The sequence below is a fragment of the Geotrypetes seraphini genome, chromosome 16, assembly GCF_902459505.1.
Source record: "Geotrypetes seraphini chromosome 16, aGeoSer1.1, whole genome shotgun sequence".
Taxonomy (NCBI): domain Eukaryota; kingdom Metazoa; phylum Chordata; class Amphibia; order Gymnophiona; family Dermophiidae; genus Geotrypetes; species Geotrypetes seraphini.
In genome coordinates, this window is record NC_047099.1 from 9,052,124 (window position 1) to 9,069,652 (window position 17,529).

The 17,529-nt window shown below is 42.1% G+C and overlaps 1 protein-coding gene across 1 annotated transcript; it reads right to left on the bottom strand.

The window, feature by feature from the left end:
- Positions 1–105: 105 nt before the first annotated feature.
- Positions 106–1,053, bottom strand: LOC117350513 (olfactory receptor 4E2-like). The gene has a single exon (XM_033924810.1). It carries the CDS (start codon positions 1,051–1,053, stop codon positions 106–108), a length of 948 nt encoding a protein of 315 aa, XP_033780701.1.
- Between the last annotated feature and the right edge of the window lie 16,476 nt (positions 1,054–17,529).

Genomic DNA, 17,529 nt, shown 5'->3' on the forward strand with positions numbered 1-17,529 from the left:
ATAGTCAAGGGCAAAATAATTCCAATTTTAGGGAGTAAATTAAGGAACAGAAAGAGCAAGTGATTTTCAGAACAGTTGTATCTTTTTTATTAAATGGACAGGAAATTAGCTCCTTTCCATATTGAATAAAGACACTTTCCTGCCTCCCAACTTTTTCATGGAATTTTTCACCTTCTCATTTCTGAGAGTATAAATGAAGGGGTTTAACCAAGGGGTCACAACAGTATAAAAACTGGACACCAGTTTGTCACCTGCAAATTGCACTGGTGGTCTCATGTAAATGAAGACAAGGGGGCCAAAAAATAAAGTGACAACCAGGAGGTGGGAGGCACAGGTCGAGAAAGCTTTCTGCCTTCCCTCAGCTGAGCGGATTTTTAAGACAGTGGAGATGATGTGTGCATAAGATATAAAAACCACCAAGAATGAACCAAGGGTTAAGATTCCGCTGTTGATCATATCTGTGATTTCACTGATAAGTGAACTAGAACAAGCCAACATAGATAAGGGACGAGCATCACAAAAGAAATGATTTATCTCATTGGGGCCACAAAAGGGCAGCTGGGTCACTGGAATTGACTGGCCAAATCCATGAATAAAACCACCTACCCATGTAAAAAGAACCAGCAGGAGACAGGCACGTCTGTTCATTATAGTGTTATAACGTAAAGGATTGCAGATGGCAACATAGCGGTCATAAGCCATGAGGACTAGGTGAAGGCATTCCGCACCCTCTAAGAAATGAAAGAAAAACACTTGAGCAATGCACTCACTGAAAGAGATGGTTTTGCTCTGCGAGACAAAGTTAGCAAGAAATTTAGGAACTACAACTGTTGTAACGCCCACATCTAAGACGGACAGGTTGCAGAGGAAGAAGTACATGGGAGTGTGAAGCTGAGAGTCCACATAGATGGTCACCACGATGAGAAGATTCCCGGCTATAGTGATCAGGTACATCACTAAAAACAGCACAAAGAATATTATCTGTAAGTCTGGATTGCTATACATTCCTTTCAGAGTAAAGTGTGTGACTCTGGTTTCATTCTTGAATTCCATTCCTTCCACTTTATCAACTGTAGGGAAATAGAAATACGAGAGACAATGGGAAGAATATATAATATGAGTCAGATGCTCAGGACACATTAAATATTCTATATAAAGACTCCTTGAATCTCTGTGTCATGTTGTCTCTACTAATATCTTGAATGTGTATATTTCTAGACACCTTCAATAACACCTCACTTCAAAAGATGAAGGTTATCAAGCTGTTGTACCGGGCTATGGTGCGCCCTCACCTAGAGTACTGCATCCAACACTGGTTGCCGTACATGAAGAAGGACACGGTACTACTCGAAAGGGTCCAGAGAAGAGCGACTAAGATTGTTAAGGTGCTGGAGGAGTTGCTGTACAGCGAAAGATTAGAGAAACTGGCCTCTTCTCCCATGAACAGAGGAGAGTGAGAGGGGACATGATTGAAACATTCAAGGTACTGAAGGAAATAGACTTGGTAGATAAAGACAGGTTGTTCACCCTCTCCAAGGTAGGGAGAACGAGAAGGCACTCTCTAAAGTTGAAAGGGGATAGATTCCGTACGAACATAAGGAAGTTCTTCTTCACCCAGAGAGTGGTAGAAAACTGGAACGCTCTTCCGGAGTCTGTCATAGGGGAGAACATCCTCCAGGAATTCAAGACAAAGTTAGGCAAGTTCCTGCTGAACCAGAACGTATGCAGATAGGGCTAGTCTGAGTTAGGGCGCTAGTCTTTGACCAGAGGGCCGCCGCGTGAGCGGACTGCTGGGCACGATGGACCACCGGTCTGTCCCAGCAGCGGCAAATCTTATGTTCTTATGTTCATATACAGATCCTCAGAAGTACCACCTAATACTCAAAAGATTTCATTGTACTAGGCTTTATGTACTACTTCCTCACCAGATCTTCCAGCTTATATGAAAATATTTCAAATAGATTGTTTTAACCACCTTAGATTTGTATATGAACATCTTTTGAAGTGAGGTGTTGTTGAAGGTGTTTAGAAATATACACATTCAAGACATTAATTGAACTATATACTCTCACAAAAGATTCTTTATTAACCATAGTGTTGTTTTGAAAAATGTCTCTATTTCGTATTTGGGACACTATAAAATCTATTACTAAGTGTTCAGAAGAGATTTCCATGGACATTGTAATTCTTCGTTCTCAACACCCTTGTTTCACACAAACAAACTGCCCACCTAAACTCATTGACGCCATGTTTGTAACAGCTCTTATGCATATTCTGAAAAATTGGAAATCATCCTCGCTACTTGACTTCACCTTTTGGTGGAATTCTCTGAGCATGTATCACAAATTTGAATCTTATGCATATGAGAAAAACATGATTTCTCGACTCTCCACAAACATGGTGCAAAATAAATCACCTTGGTCATTCTTAGACTCATATGTTCATTCTAATCAGTAGACACTTCTGCCTCTCTATCTATCTATCTCTCTCTTTTTCTTTTTCTCCCTCTTTCTTTCCCTCTCTCTTATTTCACTCTCCCTGCTTTTCTGCCTTTCATATATCTTCTATTAGCAGTTACATATACCCTAGATTCTTTTTATTAATCTGGTTGTAAGTAAATGATTATAGATATGGACTTTTTCTATACCATTGTGTCTTATTCAGATTTTGTGTGTTTGAACTGCTTTCTGTAAATTTCTTATAATATTCAATAAAAACTATTGAACTAAAAAAAAAAAAAAAAAAAGAAAAATGTCTCTAAGCTAAAAACTTGACTTTTGATGTTGCACATTACCTTTCTATAATATATTCTACTAGAATCTCTTATTTGTTAGAAATGTTTGTTTTAACCAGATTACAAACTAAGTAGAGTGGAGATTGTGTCACTTGCATGTGTCTGTACAGAGCAAAATCCAACAGGTAATATTTTCAAAATGATAAATAGTAATGAGAATTTGGGCTGCCAGACATCTTTGGTCAAGTTCTGTCTTCTATTCTCGTTTATTTATTTATTTAAAAATGTATATACCGCATAAAAACTGTGCGGTTTACAAAATTACATCCATACATATTTAAGAAATGCTAAACACGTTTCAACAAGACAAACTCAAGATACTCTCAGCCCTGCTCCCTCCCAAATGAACTCTTCCACCTCACATGATTCTTCTTCTCATATTCTCTTATGCTTACAAACATCCCACAATTATACATCATTAACCTTAAAAAAAGCAGCATCCAAATGATGGATTATTGTCTCTCTTAAGGAACTTTCTGTGGTTTTTATTGCGCTTGAAAACATAGTTTCATAGGTTCATAAAGTGGATTTCTTTGATGTATTTTATAATCAATTGCCTCAGAGCAAGTTGTACATGATAATCCTTAAGACTGTGAATAAAGGTCTGACCATCTCAGCCAGGTGAAGAGATCATTAAAAAAATCTATCCTAATCCCATGTATCAAGATCAGCTCCTTTCCCACGCGAAGTCTACTCACCATGTGATACTAGCCGGCTGCCTTCCCTGATACTCAAACACAATTCATCGATTTTCTCAAGATGTTATTTAATTACAAGGACATCTCACAATACTTCCACTGCAGAATCCCTTTCTTCTGAAGAGAAGAAAATGTGATTCATCTCAGTCTGGGTCTAAAAGCAAACGATACAATTAATGATTTATGTAATTAAGAAGTGACAAAACGATTCCAATCTGACATTTCCTTCCCACTCTTCCTATTTCACTCTCTGGAAACTTAGGTCCATTAAGGCGTACTTCCACACTTCAGCTTTCAGAATTCTAGTACAATCCCTAATATTAAACCACCTGGACTATTGTAACATCACCCATCTGACAATCCCCCAGAAGCAAATGCAAAGACTACAACTAATACAAAATGCAGCAGTCAGGATGATTTTCGGACTGAAGAAGTCCGATCACATAACCCCTTCCTACCGACTCCTACACTGGCTGCCGATGGAGGCACGCACGAAGTTCAAGCAAGGATGTCTCTGCTTCAAAGTATTAAACGGTCTAGCCCCAAAATACATTACAGACCTCTTCTCATTCCCAACCAACAGACATGAAAGAAAAACACACCTGAAATTTGTCTCCCCACCAGCTAGAGGGTGCAAATATAAGAGACACCATCAACAACGGCTATCGTATCAAGCAGCCATATGGGGTAAAGACCTAGAAAAACTAATTACGCACACAAACAACTATGAAGAATTCAGGAAACACCTAAAAACTTACCTATTCTTGAAATACCTAGGTAATGAACCGGAACATCAACCCCCCTCGTAACATCATCACATACCTGTACTTATAAACTGTTAACCTCAACCCCTAATCACTAAACATGAACACTCTATTCAATTTACGGAATATTTCTACTTCTGTGTAAGCAGCTTGGCACTTCCTGGCCTGCAGCACACATACTGTCGTAAACATTATCAATGTTATCAGATGCACACTGCTATACTCTTTAATTCATTGTATGTACAGTTTCTCTTTATTGTATTTACTGTCTCTCGTTTTGTAAACCGCCTAGAAGTCGCAAGATTGCTGGCGGTATATAAGAATAAAGTTATTATTATTTAAAAGTGATGATCTCCTCAAGGTTTCTTTGGAAATTATCTTTTTTGATATATTAAGAAAAGAGTTGGAAAGAGACAATGAGAAACAGCAAGAGAGCTGAGATAACAAATAACAAGGTGGACAAAGCAGAAGATGAATGTTTGCTGAAACTAGTAGATTAATCTTCGGACTAAAGAAATTCGATCATGTATCACCCTACTACCGGCAGTTACACTGGCTACCGATGGAAGCACGCATAAAGTTTAAATTCGCCTGCTTCTGCTTTAAAGCGCTAAACGGACTTGCCCCTAAATACATAATTGACCTTTTCTCCTTCTCTGCCAACAGACACAAGAGAAGCTCTCATTCCTACTTCGTTTCCCCCCCAGTTAGAGGTTGTAAACTGAAAAAACACCATGAACACCTTCTTTCACATCAAGCAGCATTGTGGGGTAAAGACCTAGATCAACTGCTTTCGCCCACTACTTATGAGGAATTCAGAAAACATCTAAAAACTCACCTGTTCCTAAAATATCTAGACAACTGACCCACTCATCTTCTTTCTCCTCCATAGTGATTCCTCTGTCCTAAAGTATCTAGACAACTTACCCACTCATCTTCTTTCTCCTCCATAGTGATTCCTCTGTCCTATTAATATTTTTCTCCTCAACAACGCATTTCCGGTCCTATTAACTCTCCTTTTCCCCCCCCTCTTAAATTCAATCAATTTGTACCTCGCTTAATCCATTGTAAACCACATAGAACTTAACGGTATTGCGGTATATAAACTGTTATTATTATTATTATTATTAATAAAAGCCTGCTGCTAGTTAGAGATCATTACGTATAAATTCTTTATAGATATTATTTTGGTCTTTCCCATCTTTAAACTCTAAGTGAAATATATTTGCAAAATAATACTTATGTTAAAATTTTGGAGAACAGAAGGAATGGAAGAGAAGTCCAATGGTTAAATCAGCTGGCTGAAAATACTGGACCCAAGTTCAAATGTTTGCTTTTTTTAGACTCTGCTGGCGAATAAACCAAGACAGATCATAAGCTCTACAAAAAAAGAATATGTGTACAAAAAGTTCTCAACCCAACCAAGAAGAGAATGGCATAGATATAGTTCAATCAATGATCTAAAACAATGTCAAAAGCAGAGAATTTTGTTTCTGAAAATTGGCACTTAAAATAAGATAACACTTTTTTCAGCTACAGTAGCAAAATAAAGCTCAGAATTTAGCAAATTGGTTGTTTGGGCTGAGACCTTTTCAGCACCCTATCGTATATAATAAAAGTGAGCCAAGTATAGGACAATCAAGTCATTGTGACATCACTGATGAGGTTGGCTCTTATTGGTGGAATGAGGCATTATGACATCACAATCTCAGTACTGGTTACCAAACACTGAAAGTCTTCACACTATGAAGGGGTGCTGAAAAGTTCTCAGCCCAACCAAGAAGAGAATGGCATGGATATGTCTTAATCAATGATCTGAAACAATGTCAAAACAGAGACTTTTGTTTCTGAAAATCTACACTTAACAAAATAAGATAACACTCTTTTCAGCTACAGTAGCAAAATAACACTCAGAATTTAGGAAGTTGATTGGTTGGGCAGAGAACTTTTCATCATCCCCTTTATACCACTTATATGCCGCATATATAAAAGAAAACAATTAAAATGGGTAAACAATGCACATAAATCCAAAAAAGAGATAGATACTTACAGCAAATTGTTTGAATGGAAGATTTTTGCTTTGTTCATTTCCAAATACAAAGCATATTCCCCAAAAGTATAATTTTTAGATACATTAAGATCAGAAATACTGGACTTTAGGCCATCTCTGCCTCACCAGCTCTGCCAACAGCTACAGGCTGAAGGCTTTCTCTAGTAGACAGCAAAGTGACTTAAACTGTATTTTGGGCTCTTGGGATTATGATCTTCGGAGGATCTCAAAAGAAGCAGGTGGTGAAACTACTTCATCATTTCCACTATTTGTCCCATCTGTGCAAAAGCAACAGATTGCAGCCTATGGAGTCCATGTGGATAAAGATTACAGGTAAAATGGATAGAAGTCATTTTCTCCATGAGATTTTTCTTGTTGCCAACATTTAAAGCATATATGTTTATGTTTTTAAGAGCAAGAAATTAAATTAATGTTCACTCAAATGCACGCAAGAGTACCTTGTCTATGCTTCCACCATTGAAACTGGTGCAAAAATATGTTTTCAATCCAGGGGGACAGACTAGCCCCCCCCCTGGAAATCCTACAAAACTTGCTTGACCCTTGTCTATACCCGCCCATGTACTTCTTCCTCAGAATCATGGTTTTCTAAATTTTATTTTACACCTCATGGCATAGGGCTCCTTTTACAAAGCCGCGCAACTTTTCATCACACGCTAAGCCCCGTGCTGGCCAAAAACTACCGCCTGCTCAAGAGGAGACGGTAGCGGCTAGTGCGTCTGGCGGTTTAGCGCATGCTGTTATGAGCGTTAAACAGCGCGCTTTTGTAAAAGGAGCCCATAGTATGCTACCTACAATGTCAACCCAAATTATGAAATCTTAATAGACAGCATAGAAGTGTCACTCCTTCCCATTCTCCACTAAACCATAAACGATTCGAAAAGTAGACCTAAGACCACCTGCAAGGATTGGAAAAGTAGTCCCAAAGGTACATACAGGGATAGAGGTATCCTTGGTGGGGGAGGGGGGACATTAGTTGCTGTACCAAGGGTTAAGAAATAAGGTGGATTGGATTGGGGGGGAGGTCACTTTTTGTTCCATGGTAGGTGTGAAGGTGGTAATGTGGTGTAACACAAAGAATTACAAATGAAGACATGTGACCACAGGCTATCAAGTCAGGTTGAAGCACTCTTTGCCCCCTAAAAAGTACAAAAATTTAATAGGGTAACATGAACTGCATGATGGGATGGGGATGTGAGAACTTTTGGGCTCCCTGATATTTTGAGGAGGATACAGTGAGTTTGGAAGCCTTGGTAGAAACTGAACTTGCGTGTATAGTCTAGGCCAGGGGTGTCCAATGTCAGTCCTCGAGGGCCGCAGTCCAGTTGGGTTTTCAGGATTTCCCCAGTGAATATGCATGAGATCTATTAGCATACAATGAAAGCAGTACATGCAAATAGACCTCATGTATATTCATTGGGGAAATCCTGAAAACCCGACTGGACTGCGGCCCTCGAGGACCGACATTGGACACCCCTGGTCTAGGCTAACTGGATGGATCAGTTGAACACTTTTTTCCCTTTATCTCTTGAGTTGCTGGGAGACACTTCTTTGTCTGAGCAGTCGTAGAAAGTGGACAGTGTTCAGATGAGGCTAAAGCTTCTCAGGCTTGAATCGCACCGAGTAATCTAGAAAGAGAAGAGAGGCTTGCAGTCTGCTCATAGTGTCGATTATTAGCCAATTACCAGCACCATTTGGCCTGTTAAACAATTATATTGTCTGCGTAAATTTGCGCGCACAACTTAAGGATGCCATATGTAGATTTTAGGCCGCAGTGTACAGTGCTCAATCTTTACAAAACCTATCCTGATTTTAAAAAGATATTTGGACTTCAAGACTCATCAACAGTGGCTAACTGTGAAGCAGACGAAATATGGCTTGGTTATACTCAATCCCCCAACAAGAGCAACACCCCACCCCCAGGCCCACTACACTCAAGATCAGCCCCCACCAAAATAGAGCAACACCTTCCAAATCCCTCTTATGATCAGGCATCTCCCCCCCCCCAAGAAAGAGCCATCCCAAACCCTCCCTCTATCTCTAGATATGTATTTATTTTATTTATTTCTATACTGCTCAGTCCAAAGTTCTTGGCGGTTCACAAGAGAACATACGTAATAAATCAAACATAGACAAAACATAGACATATTGTGCCTGAAGTTTCTTCCTGTAGGTGTCTCATATTCAAAACTGGATGAGTTCATCGTTAACTACGCCACTCTCTAGGGCAGCAGGATTTTGGTGCAGGGTGACCTTTGCGGCCTTTTCCATTCTCTCATCCAGGATTCATGAATTCCAGAGGTGAGGGCCAAGGTAACAGAAAGCTGTTTCTCCAGAAACACCCACTATGTATCTTCTCATGTCACTGCAGAAGGTACTTCGCTCATGCTACATTGGCTGCACTGAAATGGTCGCTCACCCTTGTGAATAAGAACATGTCTGCACAGATGACGGAAGCTTCAGAAAGTTGCATTACAGCGCTCACAAAGGTGACCAGGAGAGAGACTAGCAGCTTTACCATCTCCCATCACACATTTTGAGTAATCATTCCTCTTCTGCTTTGTTTTGGCTTCCTGAGATTCTGGGTTTGACTTTCTTGCTTTCTTTACAGATGTGCTTAGTTTCAGATCAGAGCCAAACTGTTTTCTCACTCAGGTTCAAAAACTCTTGGCCCAGATCCTTCATCAGGCTGCAGTTTCCATTACTGCCGAGCCCCATATGCAGTAAGCTAGGCAGTCCCTGCATCCAGCCCTGCTACTGTTTACCCTTGAACAGGTTCCCTTGCTTGATGGTGGTGGTCAGGGGCTATAGGAAGACAAGAGAGTGCAAGTGCGACAGTGAAGGGGGGACTCACAGCTCCTTCTTCAGTTCCATATCCTGGGGAGATGCCATGGCCAATATTTTGAAACCCAGATCAAGAAGGGTGGTGAAACTTGGAGATGCCTGATCTCGAGGGGATCAGGAGGGATCCATCTTGGAGGAGGCTAATCTTGAGACGTGCTTTGGGAGGTGGGGGGTCTATTTAGCAGGGGCTGATTTTGAGTTTGGTGACTGGGAGATGTGATTGGAGGAATCAGAATCAGGCATTATTATGGAACCAGAGTGGGGGTGAGAGTGGTAGCAGTGGCATCCCAATATTCAATGCCAGCAGCCACATAGCTAAGTGGGCTAAACCAGGACAACTTTTTGTTTGGTTCTCTTTGTCAATTTAGCTATGTGATCATCAGCACTGAATATCACTGGTACCCAAATAACTGATGGCTACTTCCTGACCCCATCCCACAACTGCCTGGATTCTGGGCATAAAGTATTGAATTCTATGTTTCCAAGATAAGCAACACCTACAAAAAGGAAATTTCAGGTGGTGATAGGTGGTAGATGCATGGAATAGGCTCGTGGTGGAGACAAAGCCTGTCTCTGGATTCAAAAAAGCATGGCACAGGCACGTGAGATCTCTTAGGGAGAGGAAGAGATAGTGAATGCTGTGGATGCCAGATCAGTCACCCTTGCATCATATATAAACTCCCTGAGAAGAGAAAATAACATATGTTTGTCCCACTTGCTCATACTCACCCTCTTTTACTAAACCGCAAAAGCGGTTATTAGCGCAGGGAGCAGCGCTGAATGCCCCGCGCTGCTCCCAACGTTCATAGGAACTATGCACACAAGGGGGGAACATTGAAGGGGCCTTAGGCACCTGGGCCAACCAAATGATATCAGAGAAGACTTTTACCCACCTTCCTGATAATTGAGACGGTCTATTAATATGTCAATTGCAATTATGAGGGGCAGAACTATCTGCAGAATGCCCAAGGGACCTGCTTTATTAGCATGGCTGAAACCATGATATTAGAGAAATCCTCCACTCACCTTCCTGATGATGAGCTGGGGGTCCATTAATATGGTCATTTCAATTATGAGGGGCAACTGGTTCTGCAGGACTCCCAGGGAACTTGCCTGCCCCTTGCTACTGAAAATGATCACATCCCTGCCAGTGGGAATGAGGGTGGAGAACACTTGTAAGAATATTTGAACACAAGAGAAGTCTTACTAGGTTAGACCAATGGTCCATTTAGCTCATTAATCTGACCCCAGTACCTGGCAGAAACCCAAAGAGTAGCAACGATCCAAGCAGGAAAGCTCTTGTGTCTAGAACATAAGAATAGCCTTACTGGGTTAGATCAATGGTCCAGTAACCCATTCTCATGGTGTCCAATCCAGGTCATTAGTACCAATAGCAGACTATAGATTTTTTAAACCCAGCCTAACCACTGTCACAACATCCTCTGGCAACCAGTTCTAAAACTTGACTATATGACCATTTGGTCAGTGAAAAAAATATTTCCATGTAGCTTCATTAAGTGTACTTTAGTCTTTGTAGTTTATGAAAAACTGAAAAATTGATTCACTTTTACCCATTCTGCACCACTGATGCATCTTATAAAGAACATTGCAATATTGATAATAGTATGGTTAATAGATCCCAACATAAATCAGGGTAAATGTTGATTATGTGGATGTGATCAAGAAAAAAATGAAAATGCTAAACCCTGCTGTTGGTGTTAATCTAATCTAATCTTCAGTTTAAATGCCGGATCATCTTCCAATGTATGACAACCGTGTAGATGCAAGGAGACAGTAGAAACAACCAAAGGAGACAGTAGAAACAACCAAAAATAGGAGGCAAATGAGGCTCCAGAAATGAGGTTCCAGAAAAGATCACTTTATGATAGTGAATAAAAAGTCAAAACTCCCCAGCAAGTTGAAAATCTTTATTATGTGTCCAACAAATGGATTCCTTAGCTTAATGCCCAACAAGGTTCATATAACACTTAGGGGTCTTTTTACTAAAGCGTGCTAACTGATTTATCACGTGCTAAAGATTAGAATATAATAGGTACCTTAGCATTTAGTGTACACTAAATCAGTTAGGGTGCCTTAGTAAAAAGGACCCCTTAATCTGCTGATAATACTGTTTGATACAAAATTTCCAACATGAGCAAGACATAACAAGAAGGCACATCCAAAAAAGCCATTAAAGATGCATCTGCTTATTGGTTTTCCATACTAGGATGACCATACAATGTTTATACTAGAAAACATACATTGAGTGTGTCCTTGTCACGATAAGTTAACATATAAAAGCAAAAGATTATTTAAACAATATGTACAAAGGGGTTGATATTCAACAGGATTTACAGTAACCGGGCAGGAAAGGTTTTCCTACCCAGTTAAACTCTACTGACATAGCCAACTGCCAATATTCAGTGGTTCTGAAACAATTACTGCCAAATTCTATATAGGTCACCCAAAGCTGGGTTAACAAATCTGGTACAGATCACAGATCCGCATGCCAGCTAATGAACTAATAAGGCATTAACAATCACTCGTGTTAAGTGGCAATCATTAAGAGTTACACATGGATCTACCCTAAGTCTTATTCAATAATATGTGCACCTTAATTGTTCACAAGAATACAGGAGATTCTACTTCCTCAAGGTAGAACATAAGAAGACAAAAAAGGCAACCTGCGATGCTCAATCTGTTTATTCACTGCTAAGACCCAGCATTTCAGCCGTAAGGACTGCCTCAGCGGTCTTGTTTCCAAGGAGTACAATTTCACGCACTTTCACTGTGAGTGGATGTGTGAGATTGTTGCCAGTATAGTGATCAGGCTTCTAACAGTGTCTTAATTACCATCTTTTTAGATAAGAGACATTTGTGAGAAATTGTATTCCATTGGAAACAAGACCCCTGATTAGAGAGTTGCGCGGGGACAGAAATCCCACCCGTCCCCACCCGTCCCCGCCAAAATCCCACCCATCCCCACCCGTCCCCGTGAGGAATCCCTCCGTCCCCACCCGTCCCCGTGAGGAATCCCTCCGTCCCCACCCGTCCCCGCGAGGAATCCCCTCCGTCCCCACCCGTCCCCGCGAGGAATCCCCTCCGTCCCCACCCGTCCCCGCGAGGAATCCCCTCCGTCACCATTCTTCCCTATAAACTTCAGAAATAGTTATTTTATTTAATTATGCTACTGAATTAAAGGCTCTGGTAGAGACCCATTTACAAATAAGCAAAGAGACTATTAATTTGGAAATATTAATTGGGAAGAATACATACTTTGTAAATGGGTTTCTACCAGAACCTCTAATGTAAATATAAAATATAAATACTCAGCTGATGAGAACCCACAAACTGTCAGCTGAGGACTTCCTTTGCAGTTGGCCTGGGGTCCCTTTTGCCAAGCTTGGCAGGCAGCAGTAGCGTCCCTGAGTCACAGATGCTGGCACCTCAGTGGCTCATGGATGCTGCCAGCGACTGCTGCGCTTGGTGGAGGGGAGTTCTGACCATCTCTAGAGGAGGTCCTCTGCTGGCGGTGCTTGGGGATCCCCACCAGTCACAGCAAGGGCCAACAAGTACTTCAACACTGTAGAAATAAAACCAGAAATGCATTTCCTTTTCTTTTGAACACAAAACAAAGATATCTGCCATATACATTTCCCAAGGCAGATGACTCTATGCAATGTCACCTCGGTAACAAAATACAAAAATAGACAAATACACCCCCTCCCTTTTTACTAAACCACAATAGTAGGTTTTAGCACAGGGAGTTACGCTGAATGCCTCGCGCTGCTCTCAATGCTCATAGGCTCCCTGCGCTAAAAAACAATATTGCGGTTTAGTAAAAGGGAGCCATAGTGCAAAATATAGACTGCAGATATAAATTCTCAAAACAGACACATTTTGATCACTAAATTGAAAATAAAATCATTTTTCCTACCTTTGCTGTTTGGTGATTTCATGAGTCTCTGGTTGCACTTTCTTCTTCTGACTGTGCATCCAATCTTTCTTCCTTTCTTTCAGCCTCCTGTATGTTTCCTCTCCTCCAGACCTCATTCTCTCCCCCAACTTTTTCTTTCTGTCTCCCTGTTCCCCCTTCTTTCTGTCTCTCTGTCTGCCCCCTTTCTTTCTTTCTCCGTGCCCTCCCCCAAGCCACTCGGTTTGCTGCCACCGCCATCGGGGAATAGTCCCCAAGCCACCGCTGTCCCAAGCTTTCCCTGCAGAAGCGTCGCGCTGACCAGCATTCCGCTCCCTGACGTCAATTCTGACATAGGAGAGGAAGTTCCGGGCCAACAAGGCATTTCTCCTCATTCCATCCAGCCTGAGCCCCATCTCTCCTTGATCCAGCATTTCCCTTCTGTGTCTGTCAGAATTACCATTCCACCTATTTTCCAGCATCACCCTTCTTTGTGTCCATCTCACCTATATCCCTATCTCACCACTTTTTCAGAATCTTCATTTGTCTCTGTCCTTGTCTTTACCCCATATTCACCATTTGCCCTTTCAATGTCTTTATCTCCCCCCCCCACACACACTTTTTCAGCATTACTTCTATGTCTCTATTTCACCTCCTCTTCATGTCCCCTCTGTATCTCTATCCTTATTCAGAAGGTCCTGCTTACCCTTTCTCTTCTTTGTGTCACTATCTCCATTTTCAGCTTTCCCCCTTTTTCCTTTGTTAATGCACCCTGTAGCCAGAATCTTTCCACCCTCTCTCCACTCCGGCCCAGCCCAGTATGAAATATTTCCTTTTGTTTCTCTCCCCTCTCTCTTCTCCTCCCTCACCCACGAGTCCTGCATCTGGCCCTCTCCCTTCTACCTGCACCTGGCAACACCCCCCTGCTCCGCGGCTCTCTTAAGCAACTCGTCAGCAGCGGTGATCAAGACAAGCTGCCGACATCGAGGCCTTCCCTCTACGAGTCCCACCTTTGTGGAAAAAGGAAGTTGAAACAAGCGGGACTCGCAGAGGGTAGGCCCCGACGCCAGAAGCTTGTGTCGATCGTTGCTGCTAAGTTGCCGAAGAGAGCCGCAGGTAGAAGGGAGAGGGAGATAGGAAGGCTGTAGAAGCTCCGGAGCATGACACCGAACCCGGCCAGGATGATTTCTTTTTCAGGCTGCTGCTGCCGCTGCCATCCCCCACCCGAAATGACAAAAAACAGCCTAATGCCCGCGTCGGGAAATAGCCATGTTGAGCAGTGAGCTCAGCACGTACACAGATGAAAGCCTTGCTTGCTGATTGGTCCGGCGGCACGGTGGGGCGGGGCCGCCGGACCAATCAGCAAGCAAGGCTTTCATCTGTGTACGTGCTGAGCTCACTGCTCAACATGGCTATTTCCCGACGCGACGCCAGACTTGCATCGCCAGAATTTAGGTAGGTTGTTTTCATCCCCGTGGGAGTCCCGTGGGCAAGGGGGCGTCCCCGTGGGAGTCCCGTGGGTCAGGGGGGCATCCCCGTGGGAGTCCCGTGGGCCAGGGGGCGTCCCCGTGGGAGTCCCGTGGGCCAGGGGGGGAACCCGCGGGATCCCCGCGGGACCCGCGGGATCCCCGCGATCCCCGTTCCCGTGCAGACCTCTACCCCTGATGCAGGCCTTAAAGCCGAAACACGTACGTGTTGGATCTTAACAGTGAATAAATAGATTGAGCATCACAGATCGCCTCTTTTGTCTTCTTTTGTTCCACCTAAATTCTTTGACGTGCACCTCCAAAAAATGTATGGTGGTGGGAGTGGCTTGGGGAGGTCAGGGGTGCTCTGAGAATTTAGGATTGATATTATAGAATACTCAAATTAGCGTGCCCAAATGACATTCATTGGGCACCAGCATTTACATCAACTTTTGGCAAGTGTGAATGCTCATGCCCAAAGTTAAGCACGAGATACATGCTATGTCAGTATTCTAGAAAGGACACTCTGGACAGAGCATCCTCTACAGACTACTAGTTTAGCATGGATCATAACAGTGGCTAATCCTGAGCGCCATTTAATGAATTTCCCCCCCCCCCCAGTGCCACTGAATATAATTGGTAACTGGCCATCCACTAAGGCCCATATTCTATAAATGGCGTCATTTCTTAGGTATAACCTACAACAAAATACCCCAGCAGTATATATATATATATATCATAGAGAACCAGTGTAAATACTGCTATTACCCAGCCATACACTTCTAAATATAAGCCCAGACAGCTAGAAGGGCTCGGGTCTCAGAAACGGAGCCTACGCGCAGCAGTGACAATCACAAACTGAGGAAAATCAGCGTAGTACAATCGCTCCAACTCCAATCATTGACCCACATACAGATTTTTTTAAAGCAATTTTTCAAAAAGCAATTAAAACAGCTAACCCACAACCGGGTTGCAGAAAAGAAGTGCAAGCCAGAAACTAAAAAATAAGCAACCAAACTACTTAGCTTTTATGGCTGACTTTGCTGACTTTGCTGATTTGTCTTTTTAGAAGAGTGCAGTCACTAGTGTAGATTTGCCGACGCGGCCAGCGTTTCGCGGAAATAATTAATCAAAAGCATCCGCTGCGTCAGGGCCACCAGGACGTGCAAAAAGTCAAGGCTTCACTAAGAAAGGAGTTGAGCAGTGCAGGTTACGCCACTCTGAATGTCTTAGGCTTTGCTCACAAGTTGAGGTGTTAAAGTCTAGGTGATCATGCCAGATGCTCAGATGCCTTTATTTTCAGCATTCCACTTCCTAATCCAGAAACCTCCACCTGGTTACGAAGGAAAATTCCTTTTTAAATTCACAAACGTTTAAAACAAAGCTTTGTTTTAAACGTTTGTGAATTTAAAAAGGAATTTTCTAGCTGTCTGGGCTTATATTTAGAAGTGTATGGCTGGGTAATAGCAGTATTTACACTGGTTCTCTATGTCATTTCTTAGGTGTCAGATCCAAGTGAAAAATGCCATTTAAACAGATTTTCAATGCGCCTAATGGTGCTCAAAAACTTGGTGCTGGAATCATGCCTTTGTAGGTGATCTACAGCGCCTAATGCCACTGTAGGCATGGATAACGTCAAAAGTGGCATTAGGTGCCACCTCAAAGGATTCACCTGAAAGGTAACCCTTGAAAACCATTTAGAGAATCCAGGTCTAACTACGTATATATGTTAGGGTAAAACTGTGTGTGAAGATGAGTAAATGGGAACGGAAAGGGGGATTGGGCTGGAACATGATAAACAAAGGAATGTTTGTTGGTCCTACAAATTGGAGGTTGGCACTATGGAGCATGTGTTCTTTACATGCCCTTATATGGCTGACTACTGGGATAAAGTCTGGTCAACCATTTCTGAGTTGCTTTCTAGCTCACACCCTTCATCTTATAGATTGATTATTTTTGGTATTATTGATATGAATGTTGCCCAACTTCTGAAAAATGTGGTTGTGAAAACTCTTAAATCTGTTCTTTTTCCATTGGAAAGATTCTTCTAAGTTAGATTGCCAAAAATTGGTGGAATGTGGTGTGCTTATATGTTAAATTTGAGAAAATACCTGCAGTTTAGTGTGGGGTCCTTTTCTTAAGGCATGCTAACTGATTTAACGCGCCTTAATAAAAGTACCCCGTGGTAACTTGAGCAGATTTAACAAAATTTGGGAATCTTTACTTAAATATTGTGATTAATATATTTTTGCTGCTTGTTAAAATAATCTTCTTACAGCATCTCATTACGAATGTTTTGTATCCATTGTTTTAATATTGTTTACTTGCTTGTGGATATTATGTAAAATTGAATAAAATATTTAGAGAAAAAAAGAAAGGTGGTGATATATTATGTTTCTATGGTTACAATCAAAGCAGTTGACATATTATATACAGGCCCCCTTTTACTAAACTGCGCTAGCGGTTTTTAGCACCGGGAGCCGCATTGAATGCTGTGCGCTGCGCCAGACGCGCAGAGGAACACTATGAGCATCAGGAGCAGCGCGCAGCATTCGGCGCAGCTCCCGGCGCTAAAAAACGCTAGCGCGGTTTAGTAAAAGGGGGCCACAGGGTAAATGGAGGGTTAAGTGACTTGCCCAGAGTCAGAAGGAGCTGTAGTGGGAATCAAATAGGTTAAGGTGGTATCGTAGCCATTTAATAGTAATAGTCGTTCTGCTGAGTAGGTGCATAAAGTATGAACGTAAAACAGTTGTCCCAATTCCCCCCTCCCCCCTCTTTTACAAAACCGTGATAGCGGTTTTTAGTGCAGACTAGTGCGCTGAATGCTCTGTGCCACTCCCGACGCTCTATCCCCCCTCTTTTACAAAGGTTAGCGCACGAAAAATATTATTGCGCGCTAAATGCTAACGCGTGCGTGTCATCCTATGGACGCATTAGCGGTTAGCGCATGTATGGATTTAGCATGCACTAAACATGCGCTAA

Excerpts from the sequence above, each read along its gene's own strand:
- LOC117350513 (XM_033924810.1), bottom strand. The coding sequence starts at position 1,053 with ATGGAATTCAAGAATGAAACCAGAGTCACACACTTTACTCTGAAAGGA.